The sequence below is a fragment of the Brienomyrus brachyistius genome, chromosome 9, assembly GCF_023856365.1.
Source record: "Brienomyrus brachyistius isolate T26 chromosome 9, BBRACH_0.4, whole genome shotgun sequence".
NCBI classification, from domain to species: domain Eukaryota; kingdom Metazoa; phylum Chordata; class Actinopteri; order Osteoglossiformes; family Mormyridae; genus Brienomyrus; species Brienomyrus brachyistius.
This window is the reverse complement of record NC_064541.1, coordinates 17,260,399-17,278,783: the sequence shown is the minus strand read 5'-3', so window position 1 is coordinate 17,278,783 and position 18,385 is coordinate 17,260,399. Positions and strand designations below refer to the sequence as shown.

Here is an 18,385-nt window from a genome sequence, read left to right as displayed (position 1 = left end):
CAATGAATAATTCTAATTTGGATTATAACTTCAGAAAGTGAAATGAAATCGACAGTGCTTTTCAAGTCTTGCCCCTTTGCTGTGGTGCTCCTCGAGACAGGGACTCCATTTGCTGAGCGCGCTCTTTCGAAAGGGCCGCTCATTCTCCGAGACAGTAGGTGGCAGTATGCATCTGAAATCCGGAAGTAAGTGGCTTCCCAGGATGCAGCGCGTTTTAAGGAACTAAAATGTGTGATCAGCTGACCTGAGAGGTTTGCTTTGCAGTGTGCCGTACGATTGTTTTTCTTTTGAAATATTTTGCGGAAGACTAGACAATTCTGCGTAAATAACAGAATTATGCTGCGACCGAAAGCTTTGACTCAAGTTCTTAGTCAGGCAAACACAAGCGGAGTACAGAGTACCCTGTAAGTATCCAACTAAGCAGCTCATTTGACAGACATCTCGCATGTTAGTTCACTATTACGTAGTGTTGCAGTATAATCATGTTGATAAGTATATTATGTGAAAATGGAAAGTTTCGTGATGCAGTTAAGCTTTCCACTGGATGGACAAAATATTCAATTTCCGTACAGATGTCTAAATGGATCCACATAACCTGAAGCATATTCTTCCTTTTTTCATAAGAAAAAAACTGGATGCTGGATAACTAAATAAATGAATTTAATATTTTTTGCAGTGTCGTCGTTTGATTATTATGGCTTTGCTGTAATCGTGTTTATTGTTGTCTTGAAAACTACAGGCTGTTAAATAACGAGGGGTCACTCCTGGCCTATTCGGGTTACGGCGACACGGACGCTCGCGTCACGGCCGCCATCGCCAGTAACATCTGGGCCGCCTACGACAAGAATGGGCATCAAGCTTTCAATGAGGACAAGCTCAAGTTCATCCTCATGGACTGCATGGTGAGACCACAAGGTCTGCAGATGTGTCAGACCCGCCAGAAAGTATCTGATATAGTAATTATTTAATTAATATCTACAGCAAGCAGGCCAGAGTTGGGGCTCTGAGCCTAGGGATTTGTGCCAGCAATTGGAAGGTTGCTGGTTCAAATCCTTTTAATGCCTGGAGTGATTCTACTCCATTGGGCCCTGAGCAAGGTCTTTAATCTGCAATTGCTTTGTCCTGGGTATGACATTAATCTGCATCCAGCCCTGTAAGGAGGTCCTCCAACTTGGGAGTTGGTGGCAGGATTGGCACTCCAGCCACTGGGAAAAAAACTCACACTGGTCCAAGAAGTTGGGACAGTGAAGCATTCATCCATGTTGCCATTACTTCTCAGAACACTTGAAAGAGATTTTGGCAATGAGGAAACCAAATGCTAAAGCATTTCAGGTGCTGGTTTGTCCCATCCTGCCTTCAAAGACGTCTTAAGATGTGCAGCAGCACTGGGTTAGTGTCAAAATAGCGTTTCAAAATTCTCCGCACGTGATTACGGTCACCAGTTGACATCGCATAATTCTTTTTTTTCCCCACCTCATTACTAGCCCTAAATTTCCCCTGACTCAGCATTTTTTGGAATGTGTTGCAGGAATGGATTTTACCATTTACATTTCAAATGAAATGTAGTTGACCGGACAAAACACGAAATATCTTGGCTTCGTACTGTGTGTAATGATATTAAAGTTAATCTCAGAATCGCATTTTCTCATGATACCACCTTTTTTCCTTCTGTTCCATACCATCCCAACCTTTTCTGATTTGAGCTTGTGAATGTGAAGAATTTTCCAATCTTTGCATGGGGATATTTGTCATGCAGATACAATGTTAAAGGAAATGTTTGTTTCTTCTCCAGGAGGGAAGGGTGGCCATCACACGGGTTGCTAACCTGTTGCTATGTATGTATGCTAAGGAGACGGTGGGCTTCGGAATGCTGAAAGCTAAGGTGAGTCTGCCTTCATGAGCATCACACATAATGTGCTGCTTTTAGGAAACTTCCTACCACATACAGGGTTTGCTCTCTAGAAACATTTGCATAGTACAATATAATGCAGAAAGAACATCACTTGGCTGTTAGTGTTTTATTACTATTGATATTAATATCCAACCTAACCTTGATGCTTTCTGCAAATGTTCTGTGTAAAGTTGCTTTTATATGCTCGTCTCGCACGTTTTTTTTTTATAATGGTAAAAAAATGGAACGCCATTGTCTAGATTAAGTACCTTTTCTTGCTAGAAAATGTGTATATTGATGTATTTGAACATTTGGTTATAATTGCTTTCGTAACTACAGTCCTGGATGCTTCTGCGAAAGTTTGTCTTTGTAGTGTGTCAGTAGGTAAAGGAAAATAAGATTGACAACACACAAACATCCTGTTAATGATTATTTGGTCAGAATTAAGAGAATTGGTTCTTAATGTGCTTCAGAGTAAGCAGTTGTGAAATAGCAGACCTATCAAACGTTTTGTACTGATTCATTGTGAAAAGTTTGTATTGAGATTTCATTTCTTCTTTCAGGCTGAAGCACTAGTGCAGTACTTGGAAGACCCCTTGACCCAAGTTGCTGCGTCATAGAAGAGGGCTGTGACTCAGTCATTTGGGTTTCCTGTCTGAAAACATCAATGGAAAAGTGTCAAATAAGGGCCTTAAATGGACTATGGGTTTCTGTGTGTCGTTGACTCGCAGCATTTATGAAATACAGCAGCCCTGAAGTATTTATCCGCTGAGCATGTTAGAAGTGTTTCCATTGTTTTGTTTGTTTTTTGATTGTATTTCTGATACCTTAATATTAAGATACATGGGCAATAGGTTGAGGTGTTTATTGAAATACATCGGAAGTGGTATATTTTAAATATCATTCTTGATTGTAAATGCCATAAAATTCATAAATGGAATGGGAAATTAAAACAGTTTTTTTGCTACAAGCCATTGTGAGCTGTACTCTGTCTTTATCAGAACATTAGAATGTTGGTTTATAGAAAAAAATTGAACGGTCGTCAGTGCTTAGAGCAGAAATTGAATCAAGCAGTGAGTAAACTGCTTTAAACTGGCTTCAGAATATTAACCATGTGATTTTCTTCCCTGAATAATCATTAAAGACTTCCTTTACAGGCAGCATGGTGGTGCAGTGGTTAGCACTGTTGCCTCACACCTCTGGCACCTCTGGTCTCCGCCTGGGTCACGTATGCGGAGTTTACATGTTCCTCCCATGTCATCGTGGGGTTTCCTCTAGGTACTCCAGTTTCCTCCCACAGTCCAAAGCCATGCTGAGGTTAATTGGAGTTACTAAATTGCCCATAGGTGTGCCTGTGTGTGTGAATGGTGTGTAAGTGTGCCCTGCGATGGGCTGGCCCCCCCATCCTGGGTTGTTCCCTGTCTCGTGCCCATTGCTTCCGGGATAGGCTCCAGGACCCCCCGCGACCCAGTGGGATAAGCGGTTTGATAAATGGATGGATGAACTTCCTTTACGTTAAGCCTATCAGATCAAATAAATCACCATGCTTTGGCGATTTAAATAATTGCAGAGCTAATGGTGATTTTTGAAGTAAAGAGTATTCACAGTTTGTGATGCATTATACATGTGATATGTCCCAGTGGTCAGACTGGGGGGGCTAGACATTGTGTAGTATTGGGCACCACATGTATCCCTTGGCTTTGGCATGCTGTACTGGTAACATTTGGATACACAGCATCGCTGGCTGTTTAGTCCTACACTGGTATCTCTGTGCATATTATCTGCCAGGAAAGTCTGTGTTTACTTCAATCAGGGGTGACATGAGTCATGACGTGTGATCATTGTGTCCTATTCTAAGTGTATTCCTTCCCGTCATTTGGGAAACCTGGACTCCCACAATGACTAGATTTTCCCAAAGACGAATATAATGTAAATGGGGAATGTTACGGTTTTCCATCAGTTGTTTAAACTCTAGCCCACTGTCAGACCACATTCTTTCAGGAAATGTTACTGGCTATGACAACATGAAATGAGTGAGAGCTACTATATGGCAGTAAGGAAAAGTTTTGCCATTCAACTATACTGCGTAAGAATACCACCTCATGTTTATATGTCAGTACCTCGTTCCCTTTTAATCAACTGTTCCCATGTGTAGCTGTAGTCCATTCCATATTCGAAGTAACCGACATGAACAGTCACCCTGCAGTAAAATGTATTTGAATCCTTTGCAGTAATCTTTATCCAAAGCAGATTACAAAAATTCAGTTTGATTATTCCAAAAATACCGCCTGACATTTATCTGAATATTGAGTTTGGTACCCGAAGTGAGAAATGTACAGCATAAGTCGCTTGATGTAGTCATTTCCAGCGGTGTGGCTGCTTTCTTCAATGAATCTGCGTGATTCTACTGGCGCATTTTTATTCCTTGGAAATATTAGCGTAATATGGAAGGTCTACAATACGGAAATAACCAAAACGTAAAAACACGTTACATATGGATGGGACACACAGACACCTGTACAATGATTTCGTTAATGGGGAAAAATATTGAGGCTGTGTGATTATAATTCATATCAGCCAAAAAACCTGGTGTCCAGCTGATACATGGTTTTAGTTAGTGATTTTGTAGTCATATGCGACAGGTATTGTGAGTAATAACACATGCACTGTTATAACCGTCTTCAAAAACTTATATACCTGATTAAAAAAATGCACATGCTGGGCACACTTAGATAAATGCCACACGTATACCAGCAGCAGGACTGAACCCTGGAGGTATGAAGCGTCAGCGGTACCCACAAAGCCGAGTTTTATATACGATTAGAAGCTCGCAAATATAATATTATCCAGCCAGTGACATAAAAAAAAACATTTTGTGAACGCAAATCGTGTTCATAATTTGTTATACTCTTTACGTTTTCCGAGTGGCAATCCATTTGTGGTCATTGCGCACTTTATAAAAGTAACAAATATCATGCCATCGCTCCTAGTAACTGCAAGCACACAGGACGAATAGCGGATAATATTTAAGCAGAAGGTGACAGAAAGGGGCGTTACTTTAGAGACAACTGGCCAGTCAGAGAACTCAGCGACAGGCCCGTTTTCGCTATTCGTCGATATGAAAGCGAGAGGCGGGGCATTAAATATGACGTAATCAGTGCAAGGAGAGTGAGCTGGTGACGACTGGAACATCGGGAAGTTTCTCCCTAGTGCATTTGCATTATAAAACGCAGGCGAATCAATTCTTTAGAACAAAGTTCATGAATATGCAAAGATACGTTTGTGTGAACGCGTCGGCATAACAGCCAGTACATATTCTTCTTTTCTAAAGAAAACATCGTAAGTATCAGACTAAATTGCTTTGCTCTCAGTACGTCCCAGGTGGCAGAAAGTAGTCTGTCTGAAGAGGACTAGTTAGTTAGTCTGCCACCTCGGTTCCCTAAGGAACACTTTTGGTGACATGGTGATTTTTGAAGGGTGCGTTGATAAATGACTTCATCAGGGTAGGTGGGTAGGTCTGTATTCCTTTTAGTTACTTAGCATTTCAACTTGATACATGTCTAGACTATTTGTTAAAAGTGATCTGGCTAATTTGGATTTTGATTAACCTTAATATTCCCAAACACTAAAACGCTTTTTTGAGTTGGACGGGGAAATGCTATCTTATAAAAGGCTACCTCCTTCTAGTGAAAACTTCAGAAGATATCAGCCCCTCGTTGATGTCAGTATTATTGAATCATTTATGATTTGTTCACTCTGCTGTCAGTTTTAATCTTTAATTTCGCGGTGAACGTCTTATGACTGACTTGGATCCTCATTTGTTTCTCTAACCAACATGCTTCTCACCGTAATGCCAAGTGTCATGCACACTGCAAACATTTTGAATTATGGATTCTGTTTGAATAAATTAAAGCACCAATGGCATATTGTAAACACTGTAATTTAATCATAATGATGCCACGAAATCCCACAGAATGTCTTCTCTGCCTTCTTTTCATGGAATTACCAGGAGTTGAAATTGCACCATATACGTCACTCTGTTGACATTTCAGTTGTGTACAAAATACTGAACTATTTTGCATGGGTTTATGATCGCCTTTGGGCGGCTGATGTTGCTACTGCGCTGGCGTTTTAATTTTCATTGCTATGCAGACTGAGTAATGAACAGAAACCCTCATTTAGCCGCATCAAACGGACGTCTGTTTAATCCTTTGCTGTACTGGCTCACTGTTCGGCAGGCTAGCCCTGCTGATAAACATTCTGGTTGTGTTCTGTTTGTTTAAAGTCTGACGTTTTGTTCTATTGTTAAACACACGGTGTCTTACCTCGTGCTACATACAATATCACAAATTTGTGTTTAAGAAACTGAAAAAAATGAAAGTTTTGTCTGATTTTTCTATAATATCCTGGATGGATGGATGGTTGGTTGGTCTGTCGGTGAGTCTGAGGGTGCGTGAAATTACCTGATGAGATCAAAGGGCTTCATGTGAAATGATCAGGCTCACCAAATCCAGCTTCGTTTGAAATGATCAGGCTCGCCAAATCCAGCTTCGTGTGAAATGATCAGGCTCGCCAAATCCAGCTTCGTGTGAAATGATCAGGCTCACCAAATCCAGCTTCGTGTGAAATGATCAGGCTCGCCAAATCCAGCTTCGTGTGAAATGATCAGGCTTTCCAAATCCAGCTTCGTGTGAAATGATCAGGCTCACCAAATCCAGCTTCATGTGAAATGATCAGGCTCACCAAATCCAGCTTTGTGTGAAATGATCGGGCTCGCCAAATCCAGCTTCGTGTGAAATGATACCAGAACACTTTAAGAATACAACATAGAAGTTTGTTGTACAGAAGAATTACACATTAATTAAGCATATTCATTATGGGAGATGGGGGGGAAGCACAAGTGCTGTTACCAGCCCTTGTGGGTAACACAGTCATAAATACAGTGGCAATCAAGAATTGTTTGTGTGTAATTCTTTTGTAGATTTATCTTGTTTTATACTTGTTAAGTATTTGAACAATACAATGCAGTAAAGTTTCAAGGTCAAAAGAAATTGCTCAAACCCACCAACAGATGCTGATATTTAGTAGAAGCAAGAGGTAGATGAAACTTAATGACACAAACAAAGGAAAATGGTTAATTTCCCCTTTTATTGATACCGGCAGGGAACCGTTGCCATGTGGTCGAGTTTTATGTTGTGTTGTTCTGTTCGAGACCAAAATACTATGTTTTGAACATTTGTTATTTTTAGCAGAAAAAATTCAGATACACAATGGAAGGAACTTTTAATGACAACCCATTTGAAGTATTCCCTGTCCAAGTAATGCAATTTTATTGCAGGGGACTCAACTGAATGATTCATCATGAAGTATTTTAGCAAAGGTAAGTGCATATTGTCTAATATATTGGATTTATGTTTTTGCTTTAATACCTTTAAATGTCCTATTTATTTTTTCCTGTAATAACGTATGACAATTAAATATTTATTTGTTTCAGACTTGTCTTCTTTGCAATTTCATAACTAGGCTGTCAGATTATTTGAAATAAGCCATTGTTGGTAATGCTTTTACATTATTCCTGTTTGTTTCTTTTAGTTTATGATCCTATTCAGGGAATAGCTGGATTCTTGGTGTGCATGTGTATGATGTTGTATTGTATACCTGCAGTTCCTTCAAACTAGTAATTCATAGTTAAACACTAGGTGGCATCAAAGTCCAACTCATCGGTGTTTAAATCCTTCCATACTACTTATAACTGCTTGTCATATTCAGGGTTATTGGTGCGGTAGGCTGGAGCCCATCCCTGGGAGCATGGGGCACAGAGATGGGGAACATCCTGGATGGGTTGCCAGTCCATCACAGGACACATACATTGACACCCTCGCACACACTGTGGATGGTTTAGAGACACACGCACAAACACAACAGAAGTCAGAGTTGAACCCCCAGTCCTGGAGGTTCAAGGCAGCAGTGCTGATCAATGAGTCACCATTTCCACGTGTGTTTCTGTGTTATACTTGATCTTCTGTGAGTTTATAAGATGAGTATTATTTATAATACATAACCTTAAACAGGCACTATCTTAATGCCTTGAAGTTTAACCACACCCCTTTCCCCGCTAAATAAAGTTTATTATTTGTTTGTTAGCAAAAGTTCATACATGCGACATTTTTAAGCTATAATCTTGAACGGGTTGCTGATCCTCCATGACCAGGCGTTTCTCTTTGGAAACAGTTGACAGGATGCTGTCAAGGAATATGTTTTGAAAGGAAGCTCATATAGTATGAGAGCTGTTCTGCCGTGCAAGATCCATAAGAAGGTCTTCAGGCAGCCTTCACGAGCGTGATGGTGTGAAATGCTGAGGTGGGAGATTGACGCACCCCAGGGGATTATGGTGAAAGCTTTGAAAGTGAAGGTGGTTCAGATAAGGTCTGGCTATGGACAGATAGGTTTCAAGCTGAAGCCTTATGTAGATACACTATATTACCAAAAGTTTTGGGACACCTGCCTTTACACACACATGAACTTTACTGACATCCCATTCTTAATGCATAGGCTTTAATATGGAGTTGGCCCACCCTTTGCAGCTATAACAGCTTCTGGGAAGGCCGTCCACAAGGTTCAGGAGTGTGTTTATGGGAGTTTCTGACCATTCTTCCAGGAGAGCATTTGTGAGGTCAGGCACTGATGTTGGATGAGAAGGCCTGGCTTGCAGTCTCCTCTCTAATTCATCCCAAAGGTGTTCTATTGGGTTGAGGTCAGGGCTCTGTGCAGGCCAGTCGAGTTCCTCCACACCAGACTCACTCATCCATGTCTTTATGGACCTTGCTTTGTGCACTGGTGCTCAATCGTGTTAGAACAGGAAGGGACCATCCCCAGTCTGTTCCCACAAAGTTGGGATCATGAAAATGTCAAAATGGCTTTGAATGCTGCAGCATTAAGGGTTCCTTTTACTATAACTAAGGGGTCAAGCCCAACCCCTGAAAAACAACCCCACACCATAATCCCTCTTCCAGCACACTTTACACTTGGCACAACGCAATCACTTAAGTACCGTTCTCCTGGCATCCTCCAAACTCAGACTCATCCATCGGATCGCCAGACAGAAAGACGTGATTCATCACACCAGATAACACGGCTGCACTGCTCTAGAGTCCAGTGGCGGTGTGCTTCACACCACTGCATCCGACGCTTTGCATTACACTTGGTGATGTAAGGCTTGGATGCAGCTGCTCAGCCATGGGAACCCATTCCATGCAGTTTTCTACGCCCTGTTCTTGAGCTAATCTGAAGGCCACACGAAGTTTGGAGGTCTGCAGCAACTGACTCTATAGACGGTTGCCAACTTCTGCACACTGCGTGCCTCAGCATGCGTTGTCCCTGCTCTGATTTTACGTGACCTACCACTTTGTGGCTGAGTTGCTGTTGTTTCCAATTGCTTCCACTAAGTTATAATATCATTAAAAGTTCATCATGTAATATTTAATAGTGAGGATATTTCACAAATGGACTTATTGTACAGGTGGCATCCTATCACGGTACCACGATTGAATTCACTGAGCTCCTGAGAGTGACCCATTCTTTCGCAAATGTTTGCAGAAGCAGTCTGCATGCCTAGGTGCTTGAATTTATACACCTGTGGCTATGGAGGTGATTGGAACACCTGAATTCAATGACTTGGAGGGGTGTCCCAATACTTTTGGCAATATAGTGTATGTAAGAACATCTGGTCAGATACGGAGTGTGAAGATGACTGAAGAAATCTGAGCGTTAAATGCAGGCACAGGGCAGAGGACCTTCTGACTGGAATGCCAGTCCCTCACAGGATCTTACAGGATATGTATATATTAGTTTAAGGAATATTAATGGAATACTAAGGAATATTAGTTTATTTGGCTGAACACAGAAAAAAAACACCACTGTCAAACACTATGAGATGTTTACGGTTGTGATCGCTGCAGAAACTGGATGCATGGATGCTGCCGTCGCTCGGCACTAGTGGAAAGGCATATCGCTAGTCTGGGAACAAATAAAAGTTTAAAATTGACTACTGAATGTGGATCATTATCCCACCATCGCAACGTTGAAATATCGTAAGTCGAACCATCGTAAAGCAATGAGCATCTGTATTTGAGTTTTGTGAACCTGAGTAACAGTGGAGCAGCAGAGTAACGTGGACTCAGCAGCAGCGCCGTCGCTTAACGATCGTTAGGTGTCTCTGATTATGGCAGCCAGGTATGTGTGATATGCCAGACGGGTGCCTGTCTGTCTTACGCTGTGGGGCATTAAGTTAGCGATCGTCACAGGCTGCTGCTCACTGCATTTTGGTTCTCCCTGTCCCAAAGGCAGATGTCTCTCATCTGAATGATGAGGTCTCAAAAGACCTCAGACTCCCTAGAGGACTGGAGACTGTTGGGGGGGGGATTTGGAAGAGAGTTTGGCCACATCTCTTTATAATTGACAGCTGCCATTTACTGCATGTTCGCATGATGTCACCTGAACATAAGGGACTGGAGGTGCAAAATTACAGTTACATTCAGAGAAGAAGGAATATGAAAGAAAGGCAGTCTGGTTCTGAGAAGTAAAGATATTGCTGCAGTTTTTATAAGACATCTTTTATATTAGATAGGGCCCCAAATAATGGTTCAGTGTTGGTATTTTAATCTGCCCTTATCTGAACTGAAGAATGGATTAATGAATGCCAGGCCTTGTGATATTATATGCTGTGGGGTAGGCTAGGGCGGTATCACTGTATTACGGTATAGCCCCGTATACAGAAATCCTGAAGATATTTGTAATACTGTCAAAAGAACAGAAACCCCTATTTCTATTAAATTCACACGGAGATGTTGTATTGAGGCCTCGCATTGTAGTTCCCAGTGTTAGCGGCAGTTGGATCCTCACTTTCGTTAAGAAAAAACTAACGAAAGAAGAATAACGTGTACGAATATCCTCAGTGTTTCCCCTACCGTTATATTAGTGGGGTGCCGCGCCCCCCCCAACGGCACCTCCCGCCCCCTCTTGAAAGTCAAGTTAATTTTATATAATTTTATTTTCCAGATCACAACAGAAGTCATTTAAGGTTACCTTTCGTATAGAACAGCTCTATACATTGTCCTTTTATTAAACAAACTAAATAGCCTTATGTTATTTATCATTTATTTACACAACAGCTTGTCATTTTTGTCTCTACACGGTCGCGCGTTTACATTCTCCTCTGCTCTCCGTATCGCGTGTGGCAGCACTGGAAACACTGAGGCTTATGCCACAAAATGTGAATGTACCATGAGCTGTTTATACATGGAGGTGCTTCTTGTGCATTCCTCCTTCTATTAGTTATTCTTGCCCCGGGTCTCAATAAGTTGGCAGCGTGGGGGTCCTGAGCGTAACTCCGTAACTACGCCATGTCTGTGGGTGTACGGTTTGTTCCTGCCCCTGGCTTTGTGTGTGTGTGTGTGTGCGCGCGCGTATGTGTGCATGCTTTTTTAATTATTAAATAGTGGGGACCAGATTTCCGAACAATGTCTTAAAAAAACCTAAATTTTATAAATATCTGTGATCAGAAAACGAAAAGTTCCAAAAGTCTCGCATTTTGTTTGGTTACCTATGGTTCAGATTAAAGCTGGGCAGGAGTTACGGGCGTCATAGCTGGGATTAGGATTATGCCCATAGAAATGAATGAGTCCCCATAAAGAGGTGAATAGGTGAACTGTGTGTATATGTGTGTGTTTGTACATTTTACTGATTACTCCATATTCCTTCCAAAGTCCAAAAATGAGCTTTCTAACATTTAGGACCCGTCTCTGGAAAATACTTTCGTTAGGCTATTGAATCTAACCCAGTTTTAGGTACCTGTCTTGATTATGTCACACTAATTTAAACTGATTTATAGCTATTTGTCTATTTCTTTTTGCAGTTTTCTGCCAGCATATTTCTGTCTAACATCAGTGGTGTCAGAGCATTACAACTTTTCAAATAATAATCTTTCCTGTGATTCTTCAGTCATGCATTTCACTGCCTTTTCTCTCAGCCACGAAAAACACTTGAAAACAGACTTATTTGCCCAAAACTGTTGAAATCGCCCTGAAATATAGACATATTCTTTGGTTTGGCTTAAAAGCCACGGCTCTCATATCGATTTTCCTCCTAATAGATGACATGATGTGGAAGTGCATGTGAATTTGATTATAAAACTTAAAATCTACTGTACAGTGTGTACAGCATGAAGGGTAGAGAGCAGGTGTGTAGACAACAGACTACGTAGAATATGTCCTGTGTCTGTACAGCAGATCATTTTGGGGGGGCTACTGCTGCTGCTGCAGGTGATAAAACCACACGGTTGGTTCATTCATTTCCGTCGCGCTGCCTTCTGTGTTTCTTTGGTGGTCGTGCCTCTCAGCACGTGAAGTGTCCTCCATGTTAATGCCGCCATGTGTACCCCCCCAGTGGACCCGCCCACAATCCTCACTCCGTATTTCTGACATTGGCCTGGGGAGGGCGGGTATTTTTAGGGTGAATGTGTGTATCCATGTATTTATCAAACATCTGTGTTTTGTGCATTGGCATCAAAAGCCAAAAAAAAGCAAATGGCAAATACACACATGTATTACAGTTTTTTCGGATGTTTGATTTATTAGAAACATTTACAGTACATTTGAAACAAATTCAGGGAAATGAAACTTCCACAGAATTATTGTTTTTTTTTAATGTGCATTATGTATTTCTCTATTTTTTTTTTTGAAAATGAAAAATTCGGAGTACACATGCTAGTAAATAAGTACAGCTTTGTGTGCCTTATTGCCATGGCAACACAAGCAGAGTTAGAAGACGACAGGAGTCACGGCTGATCATGCTCTGAACAGGCTGATGTCCCATCATGTTTCAGACTGAAATCAGGAACTGGGACCCTTTGGCCCAAACCAGTGTTTGTACGTAAAAAAAATATTAAAATTAATAACAGGAATTACCCTTTGTACAGATTATAATAATGCTGGTTGAGTCCCAAATATCATGAACCCCTTCCTGTTATTTAATAATTACTCTTTTCCAGAGATGAGTGTGTGGGTGTGGGAAGCTTAATTCATGTTATGCTTCTGCCATAGAATTTATCCATCCAGTTTAAACCCAAGGAATTGCATGGGGGCTGAAAAAACGAGTCTATTGTCTGCTCCGTATCAGAAATGGTAAATTCTGACAAAGGGGCACTTTGGATGTCTGTACTTGACAAACAGACGCCGGTGACCCCTGTGTTCCGCTTGTCCCACCCAGCATGCTGGCACTGCCGTACCTTTCAGCCCAGGTGGTGACCTAAAAGCACCTCGCAGGCCTGTATTTCTGTGTATCGCACACAATTCTGTTCGGCTACCTGCATTATTTCTCACGTACATTTCAGAAAGCGTCGGAAATCGGGTCTTTCGGCTTAGTAACGTGCTTTATTAATGCCAACCTGAAAAGACATTTTGACCTTAATTCGCCTCAACTGATCGTATCATTGTTATTATTTTTATTTTATTAATTTTTTTGTCAACTTTATACACCTTACTTTTTGGTTTAGTCGCAAAATAACACATTGTGCAGGATGCTTTCGTTAAATTAAACTTCGTAATTAAGATGCACATTAAGGTGTCAATGTTTTAATATAATGGATAATGAAATATTGTTAATATGACTCTCAAGCAACTTTTGATTAATTAGGATTTAATTTGAACAGGATATATGTTAGAAGTTGTCAAATGCTTGTTGAGTAATAGTCATGAAATCTGGATCTATGGAGGTAACTTTTACATCTCTGTACTAATGCTTACAGTATGTGGTTTGAAAACTGCAATGCACTGGACTGATATTAAGTGGGATTAAAACTAAACTATATATAAAAAGGAACCTGATTTTAACCTATAACAATGAATTACCACATGGGAGACAAAATCTTAACACTTGTAAAATTTCTTTTCGCTGTTTTACTATAAACCAAAATCCTCTATTTAAAAATATATCAACATTTGTACTTGTGATTAAAAAATGACCTGGCTACTCCATAAATATGCTTGGTTATTTGTAAAATGTTTTATAAATAACATCCAGGTAGCAACTTCATATGAAATAATGTTAACAAAATAGAATTTACAAAATTTATTTCTTTTCAAGGTGATTTTTGCACATTTGTAGTGGAAGAGCCCAAAAGTATTTTGTAGTTTTTTTTCTTTTCACGTGTAACAAATGTCATAAAACCAGAAATTAATGTTCCTCTTATGAGGGAATATGTAAGTATTTTTGGGTGGACTTTTTCCTTTAAACATTCAAATGTGCTACCTTCTGTTACCGAGATGTACAAGTACATACATACATAAGTATTTCCCATCACTTTTTTTTAATCACAGTTTTGTAGTTATAATGAAGATGGTACATAGTGCTCACAACTGAAGATAGGAAAAGCCTGTTTTTGCAACAGCATAAAATAAATATCACAATACATCACATGGTGCGGACTGACAGGAGAGAGCTGGAGCGAAGCTGTAAGAAAATCGCATACTGAAGTAATTGCGGCACGTCATGAAGCATCTGAAGGGAATCCTCACTTCCCGTAAGAGACAGACAAATTTAACTTCACTTTCTTAAAGCTTTTCGGGGACAACCTTTAAACGCTTAGACAAGTCCATTTATCTGCTGGCATTTGAGTACCACAATTTTATGGTTGATTTAGTTTTAATTAATGTATACAATCATAATATCCATGCTCCCCACATAGGGAGCTTTAAAAACCCAGACTAGACCGTAAGTGGTGATTCTATAGGAATTACAATACAAGCAGACAGATATGTATCCCATTCTATGGAACCCAAAAAAGGCTTTGTTCAAAAACTGAGAAGAAGAAGAAAAAAACCCCTTAAGACCTTTAGTCCAAAATACAAATTGACAATAATACAAATTCTAATAAAATAAATGTCAATGTACACAAGTCTCAGGATACAACTCAACCCCCCTGTTTTGATTGGTCAGAAGCAAAATACTCCACAGTTGATCTGAGATGGCAGAACTGGAAAGTGGCTGCTTGGAGTGGTCTTCGTGGCAAATTTCCATGACTGACGGAAAGCCTGGACAAAGCACGTTAATCCAATCAATTACAATGAAGAATTACAGCGCGGTACTTTGGATAAAGTACATTAGTAGGAAAGACTAAAATTATACTTAAAAAATTCTCTAGCATTTCAATCTTTGGCTACCATTATTGACATTTAATCTAGGAATGCAACCAAGGGTATGGAATTTTATATAAACTTATAAGAATAATGTAAAGGAATCATAAAACACTGTAATAAATCAGCTACAAAAAATATTTTAAATTGAGTTTAAAACACTGAAATATAATTCTTATAATATGCTTATGGTAACTTTTCCAATAAATCTTTTACCCTAAATACAAGTAAATGCAGCATGCTTAATATTTGATAAATGCTACGCTTGTCTCAATACTTTAATAATATAAACACCACTGGCCACAATAAGGTGAAGGTCTTTGATAAATTCAAAGGGGAAGAAATCTTTCAGTAACTGCCAGCTGTGGCATTAAAATCTACATCACATTGTCTGTGTTCCACCTGCTTTGCAAACATTTCTCTCTACTGGAGTGATTCTGCGTGGCGCAGGCCATTTTCAAACCTGCCTGGTTTCACATCACAATTAGATGCTGTATTTTACAGTGCAGTAATGATCAACGGATGTGGCAACGGAGTTGTATGCTATGTAATGTACAGACGTTCTTTACGATGGATGTTTAGTACCTTAAAAACCACTCATTTAATAGCCTTATTTAAAAGCTATACATTCTAATATTGAATATATCAGGCTCTTTTTGTATAATTCCTAATCTGAAGTAGCATTGCGATAATGTAAAAATGAAAAGGAGTATTCTACTATATATATTTCCAGTAAAACAATAGTGTATGTATGTAAGACTTTATTTTTATTTTTTAAAAATAGTACTTAGGGTAAATAGAGTACCATAAAGTACCAAACTTTGTTTTGTAGAGATTGGTTGGTTCAGGTTTACAGACATTTTGCTTACTCATTGTTACATCGTGATCTTGTGTTTTTTAACAGCCATTTCTTAGATGCTTCTAATATATACAATGTGCGTGTGTATGTATATTTAGACTCGATATATATATATATATATAGTCTAAGTGTTATAGTTGTGGCGCAAATTTATGAGTAATGAATATAAATCTGTAAAAGGTCCCCCAACCAGTCATTTGCAAAATGAGGTTTGGTAATTGTCATTAATTATTCTGCTTTAAAGTAGTTATATTGTTTAAGAGGTAATAATTGCCTTGATGCAATCCTGATCTATGCATCAAAGCAATCTTTAGTCCCACTATACAAACTTAAACTTGAATGCCTCGCCCTGTGCTTAATAAAACACATTTGAATTTGTTTATTGCTTTTTGATATAAAGAACCTAAATAAATTAAAGCAGTAATTTTAATGGGATTTCATAAATATATAAAAATAACATTTCATTTAATATTTTTCTAAACATGGGTCAAAATATAATATGGAAACACGATTCCTAAATATCTTAACTGGCAATTTCGATTTATTCAGAAGTGCGAGCAAACCAAGCAGTATTGTCCTGAATGACTTTCATCGCCCAGTTACTGAACTGTTTCCTGCTAGGCCTTTAGCATCAGGTGATGCTGTGTGTTTAATCAGTCAGATTAGCTGTTCACTCTGCCAGTGGTCTGAAGGTAATTAGAAGGTTTACCTGTGACCTTGCAAAAAATTAAACGTATGTATGAAAAACACGCAGACACCTTTCATGCATATATTGGCAGAAATGAAAATGAGTCTAGTACATTTACCCAGAAGAACAAAGTAACCGGCCCTGTAAGGGACTTTTCTCGTACCATGTACTCGAGAGCCTGCATATTATGGTGTGTCTGCAAAGGCTAACGTAGTCGCTATTTCATCAGCTAGCTAATCAGTCTTGACTTCACACCAATTCAGCGCATGTCCCCTCGCGTGGAATAACGCAGGGTGAATTCTAGAACTTCTGTAACGGCGTCAACCGCTAACTCGTAGGTTCCTATTCACTGTCAGCGGTTGGTTCCTAAAATAAGGTGCATTTTAGTTTTTTTGTTCAGTCAGAAAGTCAAAATTAAATCTCAGATTCCGCCCCCCTAGCCGTTTGCAGATTTCATTTCCTTCATTTGTACGAGTCAGCGGCGCTCAACTTTGGCTGTCCTTCACTAATCGGTTTGTAGTTTTAATGTGTTTTGTTTTTTAAATCCAGCAGTGATTACGAACATGCAAGAGTGATCTAGCATTTGTTTTAGCAGAATCAGCCTTAAAGTACTGCGGCAAAAAGAAAAGCTTGAATTTAAATGCAGCGCCAGATTTACTCTTAAATCCTGCTGATTTATGACTAAAGTTCAAAGAAAAATGCAGTTTTTTTGCCAGATATGTTCAATGTACTTGATATCACTTTTCTGTATGAAAAAAATGGGACTATTTTAAAACAGACATTTACCCATGGTAGATGTGTGTCTTTTCAGAAGTGCATAATTGATTTAATTAATTATTCACAGAATGAGGAGGATATTTGTTTTTCAGTCTTCCTTCCTACCGGCCTATTTCAGCCGGGTCACCACGAGTGTATTTTGGTTGATGATGCAATTGTGTTATAGTGCTATGCACCAGCTCACGGAATCTCCAAAGGATCTGCATGAGCCCTTCAACAAAAACAAAATCCGTTTGGGTCACCCCCCCCCCCCCCGTCTTTTTTTGTTTTTTTAATTCCTGCAAGCGACTGTCGCTAAGAAAAATATGCTCATTTCTGAATCGACAGCAGCCTGAATGCCCCCCCCCCCCCCCTTCCCCATATCTCCCAGCTGGCTAGCAGGCGAGCAGAGGGTGTGTAATTTGATTCAACATGAATGGTGGCTAAACAGGGCGTCTCCAAGGCGTCCCTGTCAATTAGAATCGTCCGATTCATGTCACAGCTCGCGGCTACCCTGCCATTGGCTCGGGCTGCCTGCATCACAGCAGAGGCTTAGCGGGGCAGCTGCCCCAGGCCGGCACGCTATACCGGGAGACCAAAGGGAAACTTCTGTCCACACTTCTTCTATCCTTTTGTCCGAACTTCCAGGAAAGTCAGGATTTAGATTGTTTTGTTAGCTAATTATAGCTAATTGGGCTATTTTCCCCCCTTTATAATAAATCAGTTATCACTTCATTTAAAGGGAAATAGTTTTGGGGATGTTCAAAAAGTTGCGTCCGTAATAAAAAAAGACTTTAAGAAGATTTCCAAAAGGGCAAGATTTTACCGATTTTTCAAAAAAATATATTTTAGCTGTGAACATTGGGATCCAGCGCAGTTGTTTTCTTTCTCTGTCTGCAACATGGGACAAAGGAAGCCTTACTGCCCCTTTGGGAGCAGCCCTGAGCAACAACAGAGGGGGGGGGTCCTGCTTGCCCCCAGCTGCCCTACCCGCCAGCCTC

The 18,385-nt window shown here is 39.9% G+C and overlaps 2 protein-coding genes across 6 annotated transcripts in view; both read left to right on the top strand.

Moving 5' to 3' along the window:
* The first annotated feature begins 211 nt into the window (after window positions 1-211).
* lamtor2 (late endosomal/lysosomal adaptor, MAPK and MTOR activator 2) lies at window positions 212-2,861 on the top strand. Its single transcript, XM_049024779.1, has 4 exons — window positions 212-404; window positions 740-902; window positions 1,793-1,882; window positions 2,455-2,861. Exons 1-4 carry the CDS (start codon window positions 337-339, stop codon window positions 2,509-2,511), a joined length of 378 nt encoding a protein of 125 aa, XP_048880736.1. The 5' UTR covers window positions 212-336; the 3' UTR covers window positions 2,512-2,861.
* A 2,188-nt stretch (window positions 2,862-5,049) lies between these two features.
* LOC125748523 (lamin-A-like) overlaps window positions 5,050-18,385 on the top strand; it is a 56,698-nt gene continuing 43,362 nt past the window's right edge. For all 5 annotated transcript variants that reach the window (XM_049024776.1, XM_049024770.1, XM_049024769.1 and 2 more), the window contains exons 1-2: window positions 5,050-5,230; window positions 7,230-7,271. The gene's annotated coding sequence lies outside the window, so the exon portion shown is untranslated. The remainder of the gene's footprint in view (window positions 5,231-7,229; window positions 7,272-18,385) is intronic.